Below are 18,737 nucleotides of genomic sequence, written 5' to 3'. Positions count from 1 at the left end.
TTCGGATAGGAAATCAATAAATTAAATTTACAATGAACACTGCTGTGAAATGCAGTGAGATTAGGTGCCATGAGTTCTACAATATATTATATGCATGGCTACGGATATACCCAGCGTCTTAAGCAAGTGAACTGTTTCGACCAGAATTTCCTATTAATTTCTTATTAATTTGCTAGTCTGCACGTAGATACAATGTTTAGTAGTCTATGTATCGTGGACTACTGCTAATTTGGTAGTCTAGATACAATGTTTAGTAGTCTATGTGTCCTGGACTACTGCTAATTTGGTAGTCTAGATACAATGTTTAGTAGTCTATGTGCTGGACAACTGCTAATTTGGTAGTCTAGATACAATGTTTAGTAGTCTATGTGCTGGACAAGTGCTAATTTGGTAGTCTAGATACAATGTTTAGTATTCTATGTGTCCTGGACTACTGCTAATTTGGTAGTCTAGATAGTGTTTAGTAGTCTACGTGCCCTGGACTAGATAGTCTAGATACAATGTTTAGTTGTATATGTGCCCTGGGCTAGTTAATTTGGTAGTCTAGATATTGATTTTGGGAGTTCTAGTCTCTGCGCCCTTTACTTCTGCTATTTTCAAGCCCTGAAATGTAAATACATGTATATGTTACTCCAACACTCAACCATCTGATGTGATGTACTTTTCAAACAGATAAAATAATGGCTTATACTCCTACAGTGTATCTCACATTTGTTTGAGTGTAGCAAATAGAACAATGGTTTGTACTCATATCTCCTATTTGTCTTGCTCTACAGCAAATATAAATGAATTGTTTAGCCTCTGTATGTGTGACAGGTATTGTTCAAATATTCACCTTTGACCTACCTAACCTTTTGTTCTACTAGACTTTGCCACTAGAGGGCGCAGTTTATGAGAAAGATGTACATGTACCAGAACCCTTGCTTTGTAAAATTATTGTACTTTACACATTAGTAAATACATTGTAGTTATTTTATTGTAAAATTTATAGTTTATGACATGAATGACATCTATGAATATATTGTGGTCATTTTGTCTTTGAAGTGATACATTTATTTACAATAATATAAAAATCATATTAAGACTTTAGTATTTTGATAATTTTGAAGGAAACTGGCAAAGTATCAAGCTCTTTAAAATATGAGATCATTATTCCCATGATAAATGAAGCCTTCAGAGTCTCAAAGTTACTGAAGAACTGTTAACAGCAACAACTATAAATTCTCATTACTTCAAATATTTTGATACTAACTAGTGAATATAAAGAACTGGTATTATTGTAACTGCTATAAATTCTCGTTGTGTCAGATACTAATAAAACAAGAATCAAATTGAGTATAGTTATTTCTGTGCAACCTTTCTTGTGTGAGAAGCATGTGGAGGGGTTAATTTAGCCAAAAGAACCTACTGACAAAATGCCATTTTGAGGAAAAAAAGGCAGCAGCAACATTTTTAGTATGAGGCTTTCCTAACTCGAAGCCAACTTTAATTCAGAACTTTACCAAACCATTATCATTCAAAAACACAGACTACCCAGTAGTGAGATGTGAAGAGAAACAGTAAGCTATCAACATATTTAGACCGATTTGAGAAATATGCGACCATTGTGAAATAACGAGAAATGATTTTATGCATAGCTATCTTTCAGAATAAAGGTCAGCTCTTTGTGAGATCACAGCAATAACAGAAAAGTATACAAAATTGTTACTGGGGGTATTGTTGAAAAATCACAAAAAGTATCATTAGGCCCTTTGGCACTAACTCGTCATACATGTATGATAAATTGAGTACAGTCAGTATATGTAAAAAAATACATCTGTAAAGTATGTATAATGATAAACACAGTGACATTTGTGAATGGTGTACGGCAAGTGTATTATAGTATATGTCAGAAGACTAGCCTAGGGGCAGCACAATTTCAATTTTGCGTGGGTAGTAAAAATGCAACTTATTGAAAACCCTACCTTTTCTAATAACCTGCTGTCATAAAGATGTACAATAATAGCCGTTGTTTTAAGAGGAAGAGATAGCACTTTCCGATGTTTTTATGATGGTTTTAGCAATTTGTATACCTTGTGTCTGTGTTGTAATTTCCATGTTGTGCATGTAGGATTGTACCTGTATATTGTGTACTACAGTTAATACCTGTGTCATCTTTACATTCTACATTCTAGTGTAGTGAATTGGAATAAGGCTAAGAGATACACAAGGTAATTTGGTGAGCAGCACACTTATTATGTAGAAATTCATTGCAGGCAAATAATTGCTCCATATACTCACATACATTTGTGTAATCACAGTGCCTTTTGGTATTGACAGTAGTCTAATTCCTATGTACATGTATATGGTATCATTATGGGTGGTTTAGCTAGAGACCACTTTTGCATCCAGACTATGTTGACAGATGCATCACAATGAATCCAACATGTAGGATTTTATGTGTCATTGCAAGTTGCTTCTAAGTTCTATCACTGCCCTGTATGCACTCAGCCATAGATGCTAGCATCACAGCATATGACAAATTGCTAACCAAATTGCCTTTGTACTTTGGCCTATAGATGACCTATTGGTTTCAAAACCAACCAACCACCTGACCAACCAGCCTCCCCCCTCCCTACATATGTATGTATACCTCCCTACGTACGTACGTACGTGTACCTAACTTTTAAAAACAAAAACATTTTTCAGTTCTGCTATATAGCATCACCAAATTCCCATGAGGTGGCTGTTACACTATGTATGGAATGACATGGTTTATTAAACATACCCCTATGTAGTACCTACACTTTGGTTCACCAGATACACAGAGTATGACACATTTGTATGTAACCTGAGTGAAATTCCAACATAATGAAAGTATGAAAAATATTTTGAACCCAAAGGAGAATGCTATTTCAGAAAACTTACTGTTTTTAGTTTTGATATTAATAATATGTCATGTGATTTCATCATACAGCATTTAACTGTCCTATTAATTTTGTTGGAGTTTGGGAACCCAGAGAGGGAAAATTGGTAAACTGTGCCTTGTACATGTACTAAATATTTGGTTGGAAACCCATGGGTGTGCACCACACTAAAATACCTAATAGATAACTCCCCCCCCCCCCCCCCCATTGTATCTTCTCGACTACCCAAGCACAGTCTATAAATTATATCATAAACAGGCAGAGTTTAAATCTGACCAAAACAGATACGTTTAAAGTATGCTTAAATTACATTGCTATTCAGAACATTACATGTTTATGAATAAATAATACGATAGGTTTAGTCTTCCATTGGTTGTTTGTAATGTATTCAGGTGATTGTCATTGTTTCACACGGATATTGTTACAAAAATCAGTTTCTACATTTCTAGTTTATTCCACATATCTGTTTACACAATTATCTAGCATTCAAAATATGTGTGTGAAAGTGTAGAATTTTCACACAGGACGTCAATGGCATAGACAGTTGTCTGTTGATCCTGTGCAGCCACTGAGTTCTTATTTCCTCCCGTTAAAGGTTTCTCATTTATTTCTGTGTGTTACAGGTACATATATAGACTAATGACCCAACTTATCATGGTGATCAGATTCGGTGAATTTATTTTTATACTGTATAATATTTTTCTTTCTGTGTTACAGACAGAGATTAACTGATGCATCAAAATGGCACTACAAAATGGCCCAACTTATGGTCATCGGACTCAGAACATATTGGATGATATGGTGGGAGTCAGTGACTGTGTGCTTTTAGATCCACTTACAGAAGAAGCTTTTGTTGAGAACCTAAAAATACGTTTTGATATCAATGATGTATATGTAAGTATGTTTGTTTTGTTTGTTTGTTTGTTTGTTTGTTTGTTTGCTTGTGTTTTGTTGATAGCCTAAGAATACGTTTTGATACCAATAGCAATGATGCATATGGAAGTACACTGTATGTTTGTTCTTATTAAATATGTTTGTATGTGTGTTGTTTAAATCCTAAGAATATGCCTTGATACCAATGATATATATGTAAATGTGTTTCTGTTTGTTTGTTTGTTTGTTTGTTTGTTTGTGTGTGTGTTGAAAACCTAAGAGTTGTCTTTGATACCAACGATAGTGTTTGTTTTTTGTTTGTTTGTTTGTATGTTTGTTTGTTCATTTGTCTGTCTGTCTGTGTAATTTCTTTTGACTTAACAAATGAAGGTGATGAACCACTGATAACTCTAGTCTTGTATTCTGTTTTCTTTTCTTCCCACTAGACTTACATAGGTAATGTAGTAGTGTCTGTCAACCCTTATAAAAAGTTACCTTTATATGGAGAAAACAAGATACTTGAATATCGAGGAAGAAATCTGTATGAATTGCCACCACATATGTAAGTACCATATAGCTTGTATCAATTTGCATTACTTGAAATAGATTTTTACCATGGAGATATTATAGAAATAACTGTCCGCTCCATACCCTAGACATGTATAACTTTAAGTGTGTGAGTGAAAATGAGTCAACATTGTTGTCAAATTTTGATCCACAAGCATGAGGTAAAATGTTATTGTAGGTACCAAGAATTCTAGTTACAGTTATTTGATATGCCATCCTGTATCACCATGTCCCCAACTACAGTTCCTGAATTGCACTGATTTGTTATATCATATAAAGTTATTTTACATAATACTCAGTTGCCACTTGCCATTTCTCTTGTTTACTTGTATTTGGGAAGGAATGATCTTCAAAAACTTTGCATTAACTTATGATGCTGATTCTCACAAACCAGAGCTGATATTTCTTCTGAGACACTGCATCATGGATGGTGCATTGAAAAGGCTATCTGTGGTTTACAGTGATGATAGTAATGCTGAGCAATCTAGAAAACTTTCCACTGCCAAAGGGCCTGGGTGAAATGCCTGTGTTTGAAAATTGCTTCAAAGTTTTTTTTTGTTTTTTTTTAACTTCACTGAAAATCAAAAGTTCTTAAAATCTCTCCAAACTTTGCCATATGGAAGCCTGCTTCTTTTCCTTTTGAAATATTAAAAGAAATTGGACTGACCATTGTCTTGTTTTCAAGGAAATCAACAATCCTTTGTTTTCCCATAGAGTTAACACAGTATTTGGCGGCCATATTGGATTCTGTTTTCCCATAGAGTTAACATGTTTGGTGGCCATATTGGATTCTGTTTTCCCATAGAGTTAACATGTTTGGTGGCCATATTGGATTCTGTTTTCCCATAGAGTTAACATGTTTGGTGGCCATATTGGATTCTAAAATGACATAATTCTGATAACATTTTGACCTCTATTTAAAAAATGTGTATGGTGACCCTTGATTTTTTTTCTTCATATCAACTGAGAATTGATTGGATTTTTCTTGAACAAAGTAACAACAAAATTTTTAATACATGTAGTTTATTTCCGAGGTGCAGTTCACTGTAAATTGATTGATTTTTTATGCACGTTACTGTTTTGTTTTGCTAGTTATGCAATATCAGACGATGCATATCGGGCTATGCGAGATAGAAACCAGGACCAGTGTGTTATCATAAGTGGTGAAAGTGGAGCTGGTAAAACAGGTAGGCAATCCATTAACTTGCAAATGATTGTACTGCAGTGCAAAATGCTCACGTCAATCCCCACTTTCAAACTGCGCCCTCACACTTTCCCCAGGGATGTGAAGTCGCTGGTATATTATACATGAATGACTTCAAGGTTAGGTATTGTTTACAGATGATTAATGTTTCTTGTTTATATTGTATGGCAGTTTGTATACTTGTTTTCATCAAGTTTTCCATTGATTGAATTGTCTAATGTATATTTTCATTGAATGACTTGTTCAATGTATGCTTTCATTGAATGAGTTGTCTAATATATGCTTTCATTGAATGACTTTTAATGCACCCATTGAATGATTTATCTAATGTGTGCTTTCATCGGATAACTTGTCTAATGTGTGCTTTCATTGAACGACTTGTTCAATGTATGTTTTCATTGAATAACTTATCTAATGTATGCTTTCATTGAATGACTTGTTCAATGTATGCTTTCATTGAATGACTTGTTCAATGTATGCTTTCATTGAACATCTTGTCTAATGTATGCTTTCATTAAGTGACCTGTTCAATGTATACTTTCATTGGATACTTTCATTGAATGACTTGTTCAATGCATACTTTCATTGCATAACCTGTCTAGTGTATGCTTTCATTGAATGACTTGCCTATGTATGTTTTCAATTAGTGACTTGTTAATGTGTGTGTAATTGATTAATTCATATTTTTATTGTTCAGAGGCCAGCAAGATTGTGATGCAATATGTTGCTGCAGTATCCGGAAAAGGCAAAGATATCGATAGAGTCAAGGAACAACTGTTACAGTCCAATCCAGTATTAGAAGGTAATACCAGCTACAAAGTTAATGTCATTGCTACAGTGTCAGAAATAGATACAATGTCATGTCAGAAGGTACAGACTGCTACAAAGTTAATGTCATTGCTACAGTGTCAGAAATAGATACAATGTCATGTCAGAAGGTACAGACTGCTACAAAGTTAATGTCATTGCTACAGTGTTAGAAATAGATACAATTTCATGTCAGAAGGTACAGACCGCTACAAAGTTAATGTCATTGCTACAGTGTTAGAAATAGATACAATGTCATTTCAGAAGGTACAGACTGCTACAAAGTTAATGTCATTGCTACAATGTCACAAAGAGATTGATACAATGCCATATCAGAAGGTACAAACTGCTACAAAATTGCTGTCATTGTTACAGTGTCATACATATAGTGATACAATGTCATGATGTATGGTACATATTCTATACACACATACACACGCACGCACACACGCATGCACACACACACACGCACGCATGCACACACACACACACATGCACACACACACACACACACACACACACACACACACACACACACACACACACACACACACACACACTATTTTGACTGTCTTCAGAATGTACAGCACTGTGTTTAGAATGAACATGCACTTCAATCTCAATCTTTTTGTTGAACTCTCCTTTGCAACAATTTTTAGTTTTCATCTTTTACTTTCAGCATTTGGTAATGCCAAGACCCTCAGGAATGATAATTCCTCTAGATTTGTAAGTTTTGCCACTCAGTTTTTTGTGTTCTTCTGTATAATTACTTTCTACCTTTCATGTCATGTATAACATTCTGTTCTGTCATGTTTTGCATGTAATTGTAGCATGTCTGTCATCATGTTTAGCATGGACTATGTTTATTTTTGTAATGTTTATGTCATGTTTCACAGTAGATATGTTTATGTTCTCATAGTTTGTCTTTTTTGGGCAAAGCCCGTTTTCATGTCATTATTTTTCACATGAGGTATGTTCACGCTGCCATGTTTAACATAGGATATGTTCATGTTGTTATATAGGGTCTTTTTTTAGCTTGTTCTAAGTTTATGTCACTATGTCAAGCACTACATATGTTCAAAAGTTACAACATTCTTTGTAAAACCACAATTTAATTTAAATGTAAATCTAGTCAATAGTGTTAAAAGCTATGTCAGAAAGAAGTCTGTGAATAATTTTAACACATTAGTTTGGTTACAGAGATAATAATGTTCTCTGGCCACTTGTAGTTATTTTGTGTACAAGACAAAATTCAAAGCATACCTCCTTAAAAAAAATGATAGTTACATTTATGAGTTCTGTTTTGTACGATTTTGTTGATTTTTCTTATAATTAAGTAAACAATTAATTACCAAGAAGAGTAGATTCATAACCAGTCTTCATTTTGCTGACTTTCAAATTGTGTCTATAAGTAGATTTGTAATAAGAGATGTGAGAAAGAGATGTGCCAAGTTGTGTTGAAAATTATAAAATGTGTAATATTTTATTTTTAGGGAAAGTATATGGACATTGAATTTGATTTCAAAGGACATCCACTAGGAGGAATTATCACAAACTGTAAGTATTTGATTATGCTACATGATAATGAATTAAATGTCCCAATATTAGTGGCGTTATTGAATGCTTGAAAACAAAAGATAGCAATGTTTGGCCACTAGGAGTGCTGTTCAGAAATATCTTTTGGACCGGAAGTGAGATAATGAGGGCTATGATTGTTATACTGTAGACTCCTTTGAATAACTCACCCCAGTGTTTCAAATCTAAAGTTGATATCATTTTCCGCCTGTCCAAATAGTTCTGTTTATTTCTTTAAAAATGACAAAAATGTTTAGGAAGTCGCAGAATTGACTTCCCTCATTTTTCTTTTCAAATGCATCCCCATGTGATGTTTTTTTTGTATAACTGCAGTTTTATATATTTTGTCAATTCTCTCCTGGAAATCACTACAAGAATTACTCTGCATTTTTTGCTACTTTCATACAATATGTTTCACAAATGTTGTTATTTATTGAAAGTATTTGAAAAAAATGAAACTTGATGTCATTGTTGTCTGTCAGATTTGTTGTGTTATCCTGCCCTCTGGCATCAGTGTTCTCTTTCACATATAGGCAGTGTGTGAGGAGGGCGCCCTAACATGCTGTATGTTACTGACTAATGATGTCATTGTTTTCTGTCTATCAGATTTACTGGAGAAGTCAAGGGTTATAGTGCAGAGTAAAGGTGAAAGAAACTTTCATATGTTCTACCAGCTGATAGCAGGAGCACCAGAATTACTTCTGGGTAAGTTTGTCATTTTTTCACACGAGGCCTGCAGGTGCCCATGTATTGCTAGGTTTTAACTCAGTCTCCACAAAAGGGTAGCGCCTATGGGGTGAGTGACTTCTTGGACAGACTGAGAACTGACTGAGAAAGCCTTGCCAGTTCCACAATGATATGATAGTGAGCATGCAACACACGCATTGTATAGAAATTATGAAAGTGATTAAGTGTATAGCTGAGACCACATATTTAGCACCTAGCTAAATACAGCAAATAAAGCACACTGAAACATTGAAGTAAATCGCTATGATACAGTATGCACAGAGAGACTTGGCAACTGAGACTGTGGTGCATTAGTCAAATTTCTTGGTACCTTCAATTGTATCCTTCTTATCCATTCTTTGTCTTGTCTTTATCTCTCAACTCTATTCTTATCTACTCCCTTCTCATATTTTAACAGAGGAGCTTCAGTTAAAGAAGGACCCCACAGCTTACAAGTATTTAAACCAGAGTGGTTGTATAAATGTGGATACCATAGACGACAAGGCTAACTTTGCAGAGACACAGGTCGGTTTGAATTTGAAATTTATTCATTCACAGGTTGATTGGTTTGGTTTTAGATATAAAACAGATTTAGGAATTTGATGTTTGATATGACTAATTATTGTTTTACTTTTAGATAACTATGCAGCAATAAAATAGAATGGAATAGAACAAGATTTTATGTTTGTCATAAATAATTATTGCAACATGCTAATGAAAAAACAAAAGAAGTGGTCAGATACTACCACCGAGGGGGGCTGTATATTAATATCACCCTCTAGCCATTAGTTTCCCCATCATAGATTGTATGCATGGTATTTATTAGAGCAAACTACTAGATGCTATTCCCCAATATTTTTCTTCATTCAGCCAAGGAAAATACGAGTGACCTAATGGGTCTTTGTCGTAGTGACAACCCTTAGGTCATGAATATTTTCTGGCTGAATGAAGACAAATATTGGAGAATAACATAATTATACCAGGAAAGTAATGGTAATTTTGAACATTGTGACAAAAATTTCGAACTCAGCAGAACAAGTGACGTAGATGCGTATTGTTGTGACATTGACACATGTTGTTGTGACGTAGAATGACCAGAGTATATATTCCATATTTTTTGTTCTAAATGGCACATGCATGATATAATGTCAGATAGTATCAGTAAATTTTGTATCCTACTTTTAACCCATCTATATTCTTGTCATTGTATTCACAGCGTGCTATGCAGGTCCTTGGTTTCTCTGATGAAGAACTTCTCGGTGTATACAAATTGTTAGCAGCAATTCTAAAATTTGGCAATGTTGAGTTCGAAACTTACACTTCAAAGAATGGAATGGATGCTGTGAAAATCAAACAGCCAGATGGTATGTATACTGACAGGTTTTTATTTCAAGTGATGCACAGTATTTCGACTTCATTTTGTTTTCATTGAATTTTAATGTTTAGAGGACAGGTATAAAAGCATGTATATATAGAATAAATACAACGACTGAATTATTATGGAAGACATTCAGTTTTGTTTTCTTGTTCATATTGTAGTTCATATATATATATATATATATATATATATATATATATATATATATATATATATATATATATATATATATATATATATATATATATATATATATATATATATATATATGTAAAGTATATATACTCACACACATTTATATATATCATATACATACACATGCACACACATACATACATACATACATACACACATACACGCACACATACACACACATACATACATACTTGTACTCCGGCTGGGCGTTAAATTTCAACTGACAGTTACAAATGAGGGCTATTGACCAATCAGGGAAAAGCGTGAAGACAGGTGTATGAGCAGAGTAGCAAATTTATCAAATGTTAGTGGCGGGAGTGTATTTTCTGTGTATGAGATCCAATTAATGGCATCCAGGGAAGAGTGATTAGACGCAGACAATCATAACAAAAACATGACCCCAGACTGTGACTGAACAGATAAGACTTCCGTTCACACGTTGAACACTATTTTCGTAATAATAAACATTACCTCAGAAACACACTGAAAAAAATACTAGCTCATCATGCAAGTTTGGAATAGTTGGGCCGAAGATAGGGATGAAGACGGAATGGACAAAAAGTCACAATAATTGTGGACGGTATTGCATTGTAGTTTGAATGGTGTATTTTACTACAACTTGCGAGAGGTAGACGGTACTTCTATTGCTTCGTAATACACGACATTTCAAAAGTTTGAATGATGTATTTCATTTGCATGTAATTAATATGCTGTTTCTTTACACTAGACACATATAAACAATTTCGCTGAAAGTTGTATTTTTGATGTCAGTAGCCAGGTTTACGTTTTATCAGTGGCGATTAAATTTCATATCACTAGTTGCATACACATGATGGATGTGATTGTATTGAGTAGTTTGTAGTATGAATGTCCTGCATAATAATATCGAGCAAATACATAGTGGTATGAAATACACTGTACATTGGGATGTAAATTGCTATTTTCGTCGTGCAACATAGCGATATACGTGTGTGACATTGAATGTTGACACAGGCGTGTATCCAGTTTGTTGACACGTGTCAGCTTCGATTGGAAGTCACGTTGGCGTCAGGGTGTCTTGTCGAAAATCAAAACATAAACAATGGGTGTATGAACTTTTTCCTGGTAAGAATATGACACCATTGAATTATTAGCCGGGGTACAAGATAAATGCCATCCTGGCAATACACGCCTCCTACGTCGGCGTGTATTTACCCGGACGGCATTTATTACATACATACACACATACATACATACATACACACATACACACATACACACATACACACATACATACACACATACATACATACACACATACATACATACATACATACATACATACATACATACACACACATACACACATACATACATACATACATACATACACACATACACACATACATACATACATACATACATACATACATACATACATACATACACACACATACATACATACATACATACATACATACATACATACATACATACATACATACATACATACATACATACAGTATATATAAATATATATCTACTTCGTCAGTGTAGTTACATCAGACATTCTTTGCACTGACCTCTGACCTCTGCTTACTCTTCCTTACGTCAGACATGAATGAGATTTGTGACCTACTGGACTTTAATGCCGAGGAATTGCTGCAGTCATTGACAAAACGTAGTATGGTTGGCGGTAAAGGTGACCGTGTAGTTACGTCTCTAGACCCATCAACAGCTGTGTATGCCAGAGATGCTATCTGTAAAGCCATCTATGCAAGAATGTTTGAATGGATTGTTGATACCATCAACGAAAGTATGAAGGTATGGTAGATAGTACTTTCCAAGTGACTTAAAGTCATTGTAGAAGAATGGACAAAATGTTTAGATTTGTGTTGATAGATTTACTAGTAGTGGTTTCTAAGTTGTCTCCACATTTCCTACAGAAATGACAGACATTTGTTGAAGTTATGTTCAAACTTAATAAAGATAACATCATGATGCTTGATAGCCAGTGAGATGTACTCAGCAAGTTCTCTGTGCATGGCTTTACTTGCACAATGGTAGCGAGTGATAGTGCATCGCAAGCAAGAGCGCAATTGTCCCAATACCAACACTGGTGTGCAGATATTATATGTTTATCTTAAACAGCAAATTTTGACTTTAAAGTACATTATCATGTTTGTGTGTACGTTTAATTCAATATAGACTGTCACATTCCAGACTTTCTGCTCAGCCGTCGACTACTATCAACTCCAAGTTGTCATGTCACATTCAATTTATTGGCGGAAATCAACCAATTTATGTATGTGTTTATGTTGTAGGTGAAAAAAGCCAAATCTAACAAAGTCATGGGTGTACTTGACATTTATGGTTTTGAGATTTTTCAGGTAAGCACATAACTCCCCCCCCCCCCCCTCTACCTACTGCCTCCTCTTAATTGCAACCCCCAGAAAGTTGTGACCAACTCCCTTACCTTAATTGAGACCAACCTCTCCTCATTACCCTTAAATGCAAATTATGCATGTCGTACCGTATGCATTTTCGTTATTAATGACCTTTGACAGTTTTGAGCAATTCATATCACCAATCATTGCCCATACTGTATCAGTTGTGCTACAACACCATTGGTGCTATTTTTATGGGTTTTTTCCTTGTATCAACAGAACACCAGTTTTGAGCAATTCATCACCAATCATTGCCCATACTGTATCAGTTGTACTACAACACCATTGGCACAATTTTTATGATTTTTTTCCCCCTTGTATCTACAGAACAACAGTTTTGAGCAATTCATCATCAACTATTGCAATGAGAAACTACAACAGATCTTTATAGAGTTAACATTGAAGGAAGAACAAGAGGAGTACATACAGGAAGGAATTGAATGGACCAAGATTGACTTCTTTAACAATGCTGTCATCTGTGATCTCATTGAAAAGGTAAAACACATGTTACTGGATTCTGGGCTAGGTTACCTCTGAAACATCAGGTATTTTTTAAAACTTTTGTTGGACCGTGAAAATTTTACAATTATTATTGTAAACGGTGTTTGAATTCAGGTGTTGCCATGCCAACCTTCTCTCTATCATCACATTCAATCAGTATTCTTCATCACTGATCAGTGATTTGTTCTCTGTGTTGTCTTTACAGAGTAACCATGGCATCCTGGCAATGTTGGATGAGGAATGTTTGCGGCCAGGAAATGTAACAGACTTGACATTCCTTCAGAAACTTAACTCCCACCAATACATCTCACGTCACAAACACTATGATAGTCGGACCAAACTGAAGTCAGATAAAACCATTCCCCATAACTGCTTTAGGTTAAAGCATTACGCTGGAGATGTAAGTACAAGTTCTTTATAAACTACATATTAGAAAGATTATATTGTGTACCAGAGATTACTTGCACTGGTGCGTGCATATACTAGCGGTATTTACACTGCAGTGTGATACCACAAACATTATTGCATACCTGTATGCTAATGATATGCAAATGAGGACACTAGTTCATTCTACACAAAAGCGTGTGACCGCATAGTGTCATTTTCATGAAAATGTTGTTGTTTCAGATAAACATGTGTAATTAATATTAGAACCTCAAGCCATATGAGTGCCAGTGTGGGTATGGGGGGGGGGGGGGGTGCACTCATGCTTGCAGTGTACTGCACTTTATTAAGTATACTGCTGCAGAGAACACTGCAAGCACTCGTGCAAATACCCCAAGTACGCCACACTTGCACTCACACGTCATGAGGTTCTGTCATTGTATTTCCAAATATTTTCCTTTGTCCAGTTAAATAAAATAATCACAAAATATAATGACACAGCTAGGGTTTTGATTAATGATGTCGAATTGGCTCAATACAGTGTAGGAATGTCTTGATATCAATTGCACCTAAAATCAGTTATTGTGTGTTCACTTTTAGCAGCTCAGTGTGACCTACACCATGGTTTGTACTTCAGAATTAACCAAAGCTACATCTTGACTTCATATATCTCCACAATATCTGTTCAAATTGTAGTAACCATAGCAATGAATCATACTAAAATATGGGTTTTATAGGTATTCAAATTGTTGTAGCCATACCAATGAATCATACTAAAATATGGTATTCAAATTGTAGTAGCCATAGCAATGAATCATTCTAAAATATGGGTTTTATAGGTATTCAAGTTGTAGTAACCATAGCAATGAATCATTCTAAAATATGGGTTTTATAGGTATTCAAATTGTAGTAACCATACCAATGAATCATACTAAAATATGGTATTCAAATTGTAGTAGCCATAGCAATGAATCATTCTAAAATATGGGTTTTATAGGTATTCAAGTTGTAGTAACCATAGCAATGAATCATTCTAAAATATGGGTTTTATAGGTATTCAAATTGTAGTAACCATACCAATGAATCATACTAAAATATGGTATTCAAATTGTAGTAGCCATAGCAATGAATCATTCTAAAATATGGGTTTTATAGGTATTCAAGTTGTAGTAACCATAGCAATGAATCATTCTAAAATATGGGTTTTATAGGTATTCAAATTGTAGTAACCATAGCAATAGATCATTCTAAAATATAGTGTTTATCAAATTGGTGTGTTTATTATTAGATAATCAATATGGTTTAATTAAGAAAGTCAAAATATTGATCTTTGTGTCATGATGTATGTGTTATATAGGTATCAGTATGACAAAGGTGTTATGTAACTCTATGTAAGGCATTCATTCATATACATGTAGGACAAGGTCTATATAAGTGTCACGGTGTGTGTGTGAGTGTGTGTGTGTGTGTGTGTGTGTGTGTGTGTGTGCGCACGTGTGTGCGCACGTGTGTGTGTGTATGCGCGTGTGTGTATATGTGTGTGCACGCGCATGTGTGTATGTGTGTGCGTGTGTGTGTATGTGTGTGTGTGTGTGTGTGTGTGTGTGTGTGTGTGTGTGTGTGTGACTGTCTGTCTCATAGAAATGTCAGTATGACAAAGCTCTTATGTAACTCTCTGTAAGGCATTCATATACATGTAGGATAATATATATTGCCATAATTTGTATGTAAATAACCAGATGTGGTCAGCTGTAACTATGGAATTTGTCATTCTCATGAGGGTCCACGACCTAGATAAGTCCAATGCTAACAAACTTTGAACTGCTTGTGAGTTATAATCTGTGTAAATCATAATGTGTATATGTATGATGTGTGTGTATGTGTGTATGTCTGTGTATGTGTGTATGTGTCTGTCTGTGTGTGTCTGTATGTGTCTCTGTCTGTCTGTCTGTCTGTCTGTGTGTATGTGTGTCTGTGTCTGTATGTGTGTGTGTCTGTATGTATGTATGTATGTATGTGTGTGTGTGTCTGTGTGTGTGTGTGTCTGTCTCTGTGTGTATGTGTGTGTGTGTGTCTGTCTGTCTGTGTGTGTCGGTGTATGTGTGTGTGTCTGTCTGTATGTCTGTGTGTGTGTGTGTGTGTTATAAATATCACTTTGACAAAGATCTTCAACATTGTCATGACATTTATGTGAGTGAGTGTCTCTGTCTTTCTAAACATCAGCTTGACAAAGAAATTATATATCCAAAGAATACAACAATATTGATAATATAACATTTTGTGATACATGTAGCTGCAAGTTATGTTTTTGTTTGTTGGCTGACTTACAAAACTACTTATAATGTCATCTGTATATTCTGATCAACCAATAAATAACTTTTCTATTCAACCTATAAATGATTTACAATACCTTTAGGGTGACCTGTGTTTTCTCCCCAACCAATAGGGGACTTACAATACCACTTGGTTCACCTGTGTGTTTTCTGTTCAACCAGTAGGGTACTTGCAATGCCTGTATGTTCACCTGTGTTTTCTCCCCAACCAATAGGGGACTTACAATACCACTTGGTTCACCTGTGTGTTTTCTGTTCAACCAATAGGGTACTTGCAATGCCTGTATGTTCACCTGTGTTTTCTCCCCAACCAATAGGGGACTTACAATACCACTTGGTTCACCTGTGTGTTTTCTGTTTACTTGCAATGCCTGTATGTTCACCTGTGTTTTCTCCCCAACCAATAGGGGACTTACAATACCACTTGGTTCACCTGTGTGTTTTCTGTTCAACCAATAGGGTACTTGCAATGCCTGTATGTTCTCCTGTGTTTTCTCCCCAACCAATAGGGGACTTACAATACCACTTGGTTCACCTGTGTGTTTTCTGTTCAACCAATAGGGTACTTGCAATGCCTGTATGTTCACCTGTGTTTTCTCCCTAACCAGTAGATGACTTACAATACCACTTGGTTGACCCTGTTTTCTGTTCAACCAATAGGTGACTTACAACACAACTGGATTCATTGACAAGAACAATGATCTGCTGTTCAGAGATTTGTCACAAGCAATGTACAAAGCTGAACATCTCTTGTTGAAAAAATTGTTTCCTGAAGGGAATACCAAATATCACAACAAGAAGAGACCACCAACTGCTGGCTCTCAATTCAAGGTATGCCACTCTCTGTTACCATATGATTTGTCAATAGACCTTTGAAATTCGTGGCACCCTCAATAGTTTTACAATTTGACAATAGACCTTTCCAATTTATGACACCGTCTAGTGAGAGTATAGTTGTACAACAACCCTGAATTTATGACTCTGGTAATGGAGCCTTCATTTACTAAGATAGGCACACACTAAATCTATTGGTCTTCAATGTGGTAGATGACACAAGTGGGTGATAGTGGTTCCTCTGTTGTGCAATTCTAAACACCCAGTGATCGAGATAGTGTAAACATTGGAAGTCCAAAAACAGTACATTGCAAGTTTATGGAACTCTAGTCAATAAAACTCTGGGATGCCTCTCTACCTGAGACTATATACAGTTAAACCAGCATCCATTCAATATACTATCACTGTTGTATCAACATGTTGTGACAATAGTTTTAGTTTGTGTCTACTTTAGAAAACCCAAGGTTCAATTTAATACCAGTCTGAAAGTTATATTCCATGTTTTACAATTTGTCAATAGACCTTTCCAATTCATAACACCCTCTATAATTGAGAGTACAGTTTTACAACAACCCTAAGTTGATAATTTTTTGGAGTTCCAATGTCAGTAGTTACACTTGTTACAATAGCCCTTCAAATTCCTGGTGCCCTCTGATTTCGATGACAGTACAGTATTACAAGAAACCTTCGAAAGACACTAGTTTTCAGTCATAATAGTTTTACTTTTTTGAGCCTCTGATAATAGCCCTTTTAAAGTTTAAGGTTATGCAGTCATAAACGTTTGAAAAAAGTTGAATTTTATATATTTTATTTTCCTAACAGAGCTCCATTTCTTCATTGATGACAAATCTACTTGCCAAAAGTCCAAACTATATCAGAACCATCAAGGTAAGTCTTTCTATGTATTACAAACCAATCATCTGTCAAATTAGACCATTGGCATATTAAACTAACCTATAAGCCACATCAGTGATTATATGAATGTAATTTGCATATTATCTATACCAAAAAGCCAATCAGCATTTGTATTAATGTAATTTGCATAAAATGTTATATTTACCAATGAACCAATCTGTGATTATATGGAAGTGTGGTTACTTTTGCATAGCCAATTAGGGATAAATGCATGTCTTTTAAAGTGACCAATCAGTGACCAGTCATTTAAATTCATATTTAACAACCAACCAATCACCATCAAGAGCATGTATTACATGCATGTTATCTTAAAGGTGCTAACTCAAGAAAGTACAATGTGTCTTTTGAACAAGTGGCTGATGTAATTTGTGAAGTTTTGTATATCAGTATGTTAGAATATTGTTCTTCTTTTATTTTGACATTAGCCAAATGACTTCAAGAGACCGGATGATTTCAATGAGTCCATCGTTAAACATCAAGTGCGATACTTGGGGTAAGTCTAAATTTTGTCACTCATATCAACTATGTGGTAAATTTTTATTATGAACTTTCCCTAAGCACTGCTTAAAATTGTTACAATTGTTACCTCTGATACGGCCCTACATGTGCAATGGTCCAACATGGAATACCTGTGTAAACTTTGTAAACTTCCTGAGAACTTACAATCTCTGCTACCACTAAAGCGATCACATAACAATCGTATCATATCAGATACCCTTTTATGTTGCTGGATTAATATGAAACATGAGCCTTCTCTATGTTAGATGGGTCAAAGGTCATAGGTCAAAGGTCATTTCAACATGGTGTATCTGTCTACAATTTGAGTTTATTCAATGTATTTAGACAAATTTATGGATAAAAGTTTTGAAAGTCGTTTTTACTTTTTTGTTGATAGTTTGATGGAGAATGTTCGTGTCCGCCGGGCAGGCTATGCGTTCAGACACCCCTATGAGTTATGTCTGCAGAGATACAAGATGTTGTCACCACAGACATGGCCTAATTGGCAAGGGGACCCCAGAGCTGGTGTCACAAACATACTCATACACAAGAAGTTAGATAAGAAAGAGTATGCCTTTGGACGAACAAAGGTCTTTATAAGGAATCCACGAACAG

General features: G+C 35.2%; 1 protein-coding gene across 1 annotated transcript in view; it reads left to right on the top strand.

Annotated features, from left to right (window-relative positions):
• Positions 1–18,737, top strand: part of LOC144447017 (unconventional myosin-Ia-like) — a 55,892-nt gene that overhangs the window by 24,513 nt on the left and 12,642 nt on the right. The window contains exons 2-18 of the mRNA XM_078136876.1: positions 3,624–3,800; positions 4,226–4,341; positions 5,439–5,533; positions 6,248–6,352; positions 7,037–7,083; positions 7,851–7,914; positions 8,539–8,637; positions 9,077–9,183; positions 9,875–10,022; positions 11,826–12,034; positions 12,535–12,600; positions 12,985–13,152; positions 13,364–13,558; positions 16,536–16,706; positions 17,532–17,597; positions 18,050–18,117; positions 18,520–18,736. Of these exons, the coding sequence (XP_077993002.1) occupies positions 3,648–3,800; positions 4,226–4,341; positions 5,439–5,533; positions 6,248–6,352; positions 7,037–7,083; positions 7,851–7,914; positions 8,539–8,637; positions 9,077–9,183; positions 9,875–10,022; positions 11,826–12,034; positions 12,535–12,600; positions 12,985–13,152; positions 13,364–13,558; positions 16,536–16,706; positions 17,532–17,597; positions 18,050–18,117; positions 18,520–18,736 (2,094 nt within the window). The 5' untranslated portion in view covers positions 3,624–3,647. The remainder of the gene's footprint in view (positions 1–3,623; positions 3,801–4,225; positions 4,342–5,438; positions 5,534–6,247; positions 6,353–7,036; positions 7,084–7,850; positions 7,915–8,538; positions 8,638–9,076; positions 9,184–9,874; positions 10,023–11,825; positions 12,035–12,534; positions 12,601–12,984; positions 13,153–13,363; positions 13,559–16,535; positions 16,707–17,531; positions 17,598–18,049; positions 18,118–18,519; position 18,737) is intronic.

The sequence above is a fragment of the Glandiceps talaboti genome, chromosome 16, assembly GCF_964340395.1.
Source record: "Glandiceps talaboti chromosome 16, keGlaTala1.1, whole genome shotgun sequence".
NCBI classification, from domain to species: domain Eukaryota; kingdom Metazoa; phylum Hemichordata; class Enteropneusta; family Spengelidae; genus Glandiceps; species Glandiceps talaboti.
The sequence above is the reverse complement of the archived record's forward strand: the minus strand, read 5'-3'. Positions and strand labels throughout refer to the sequence as shown.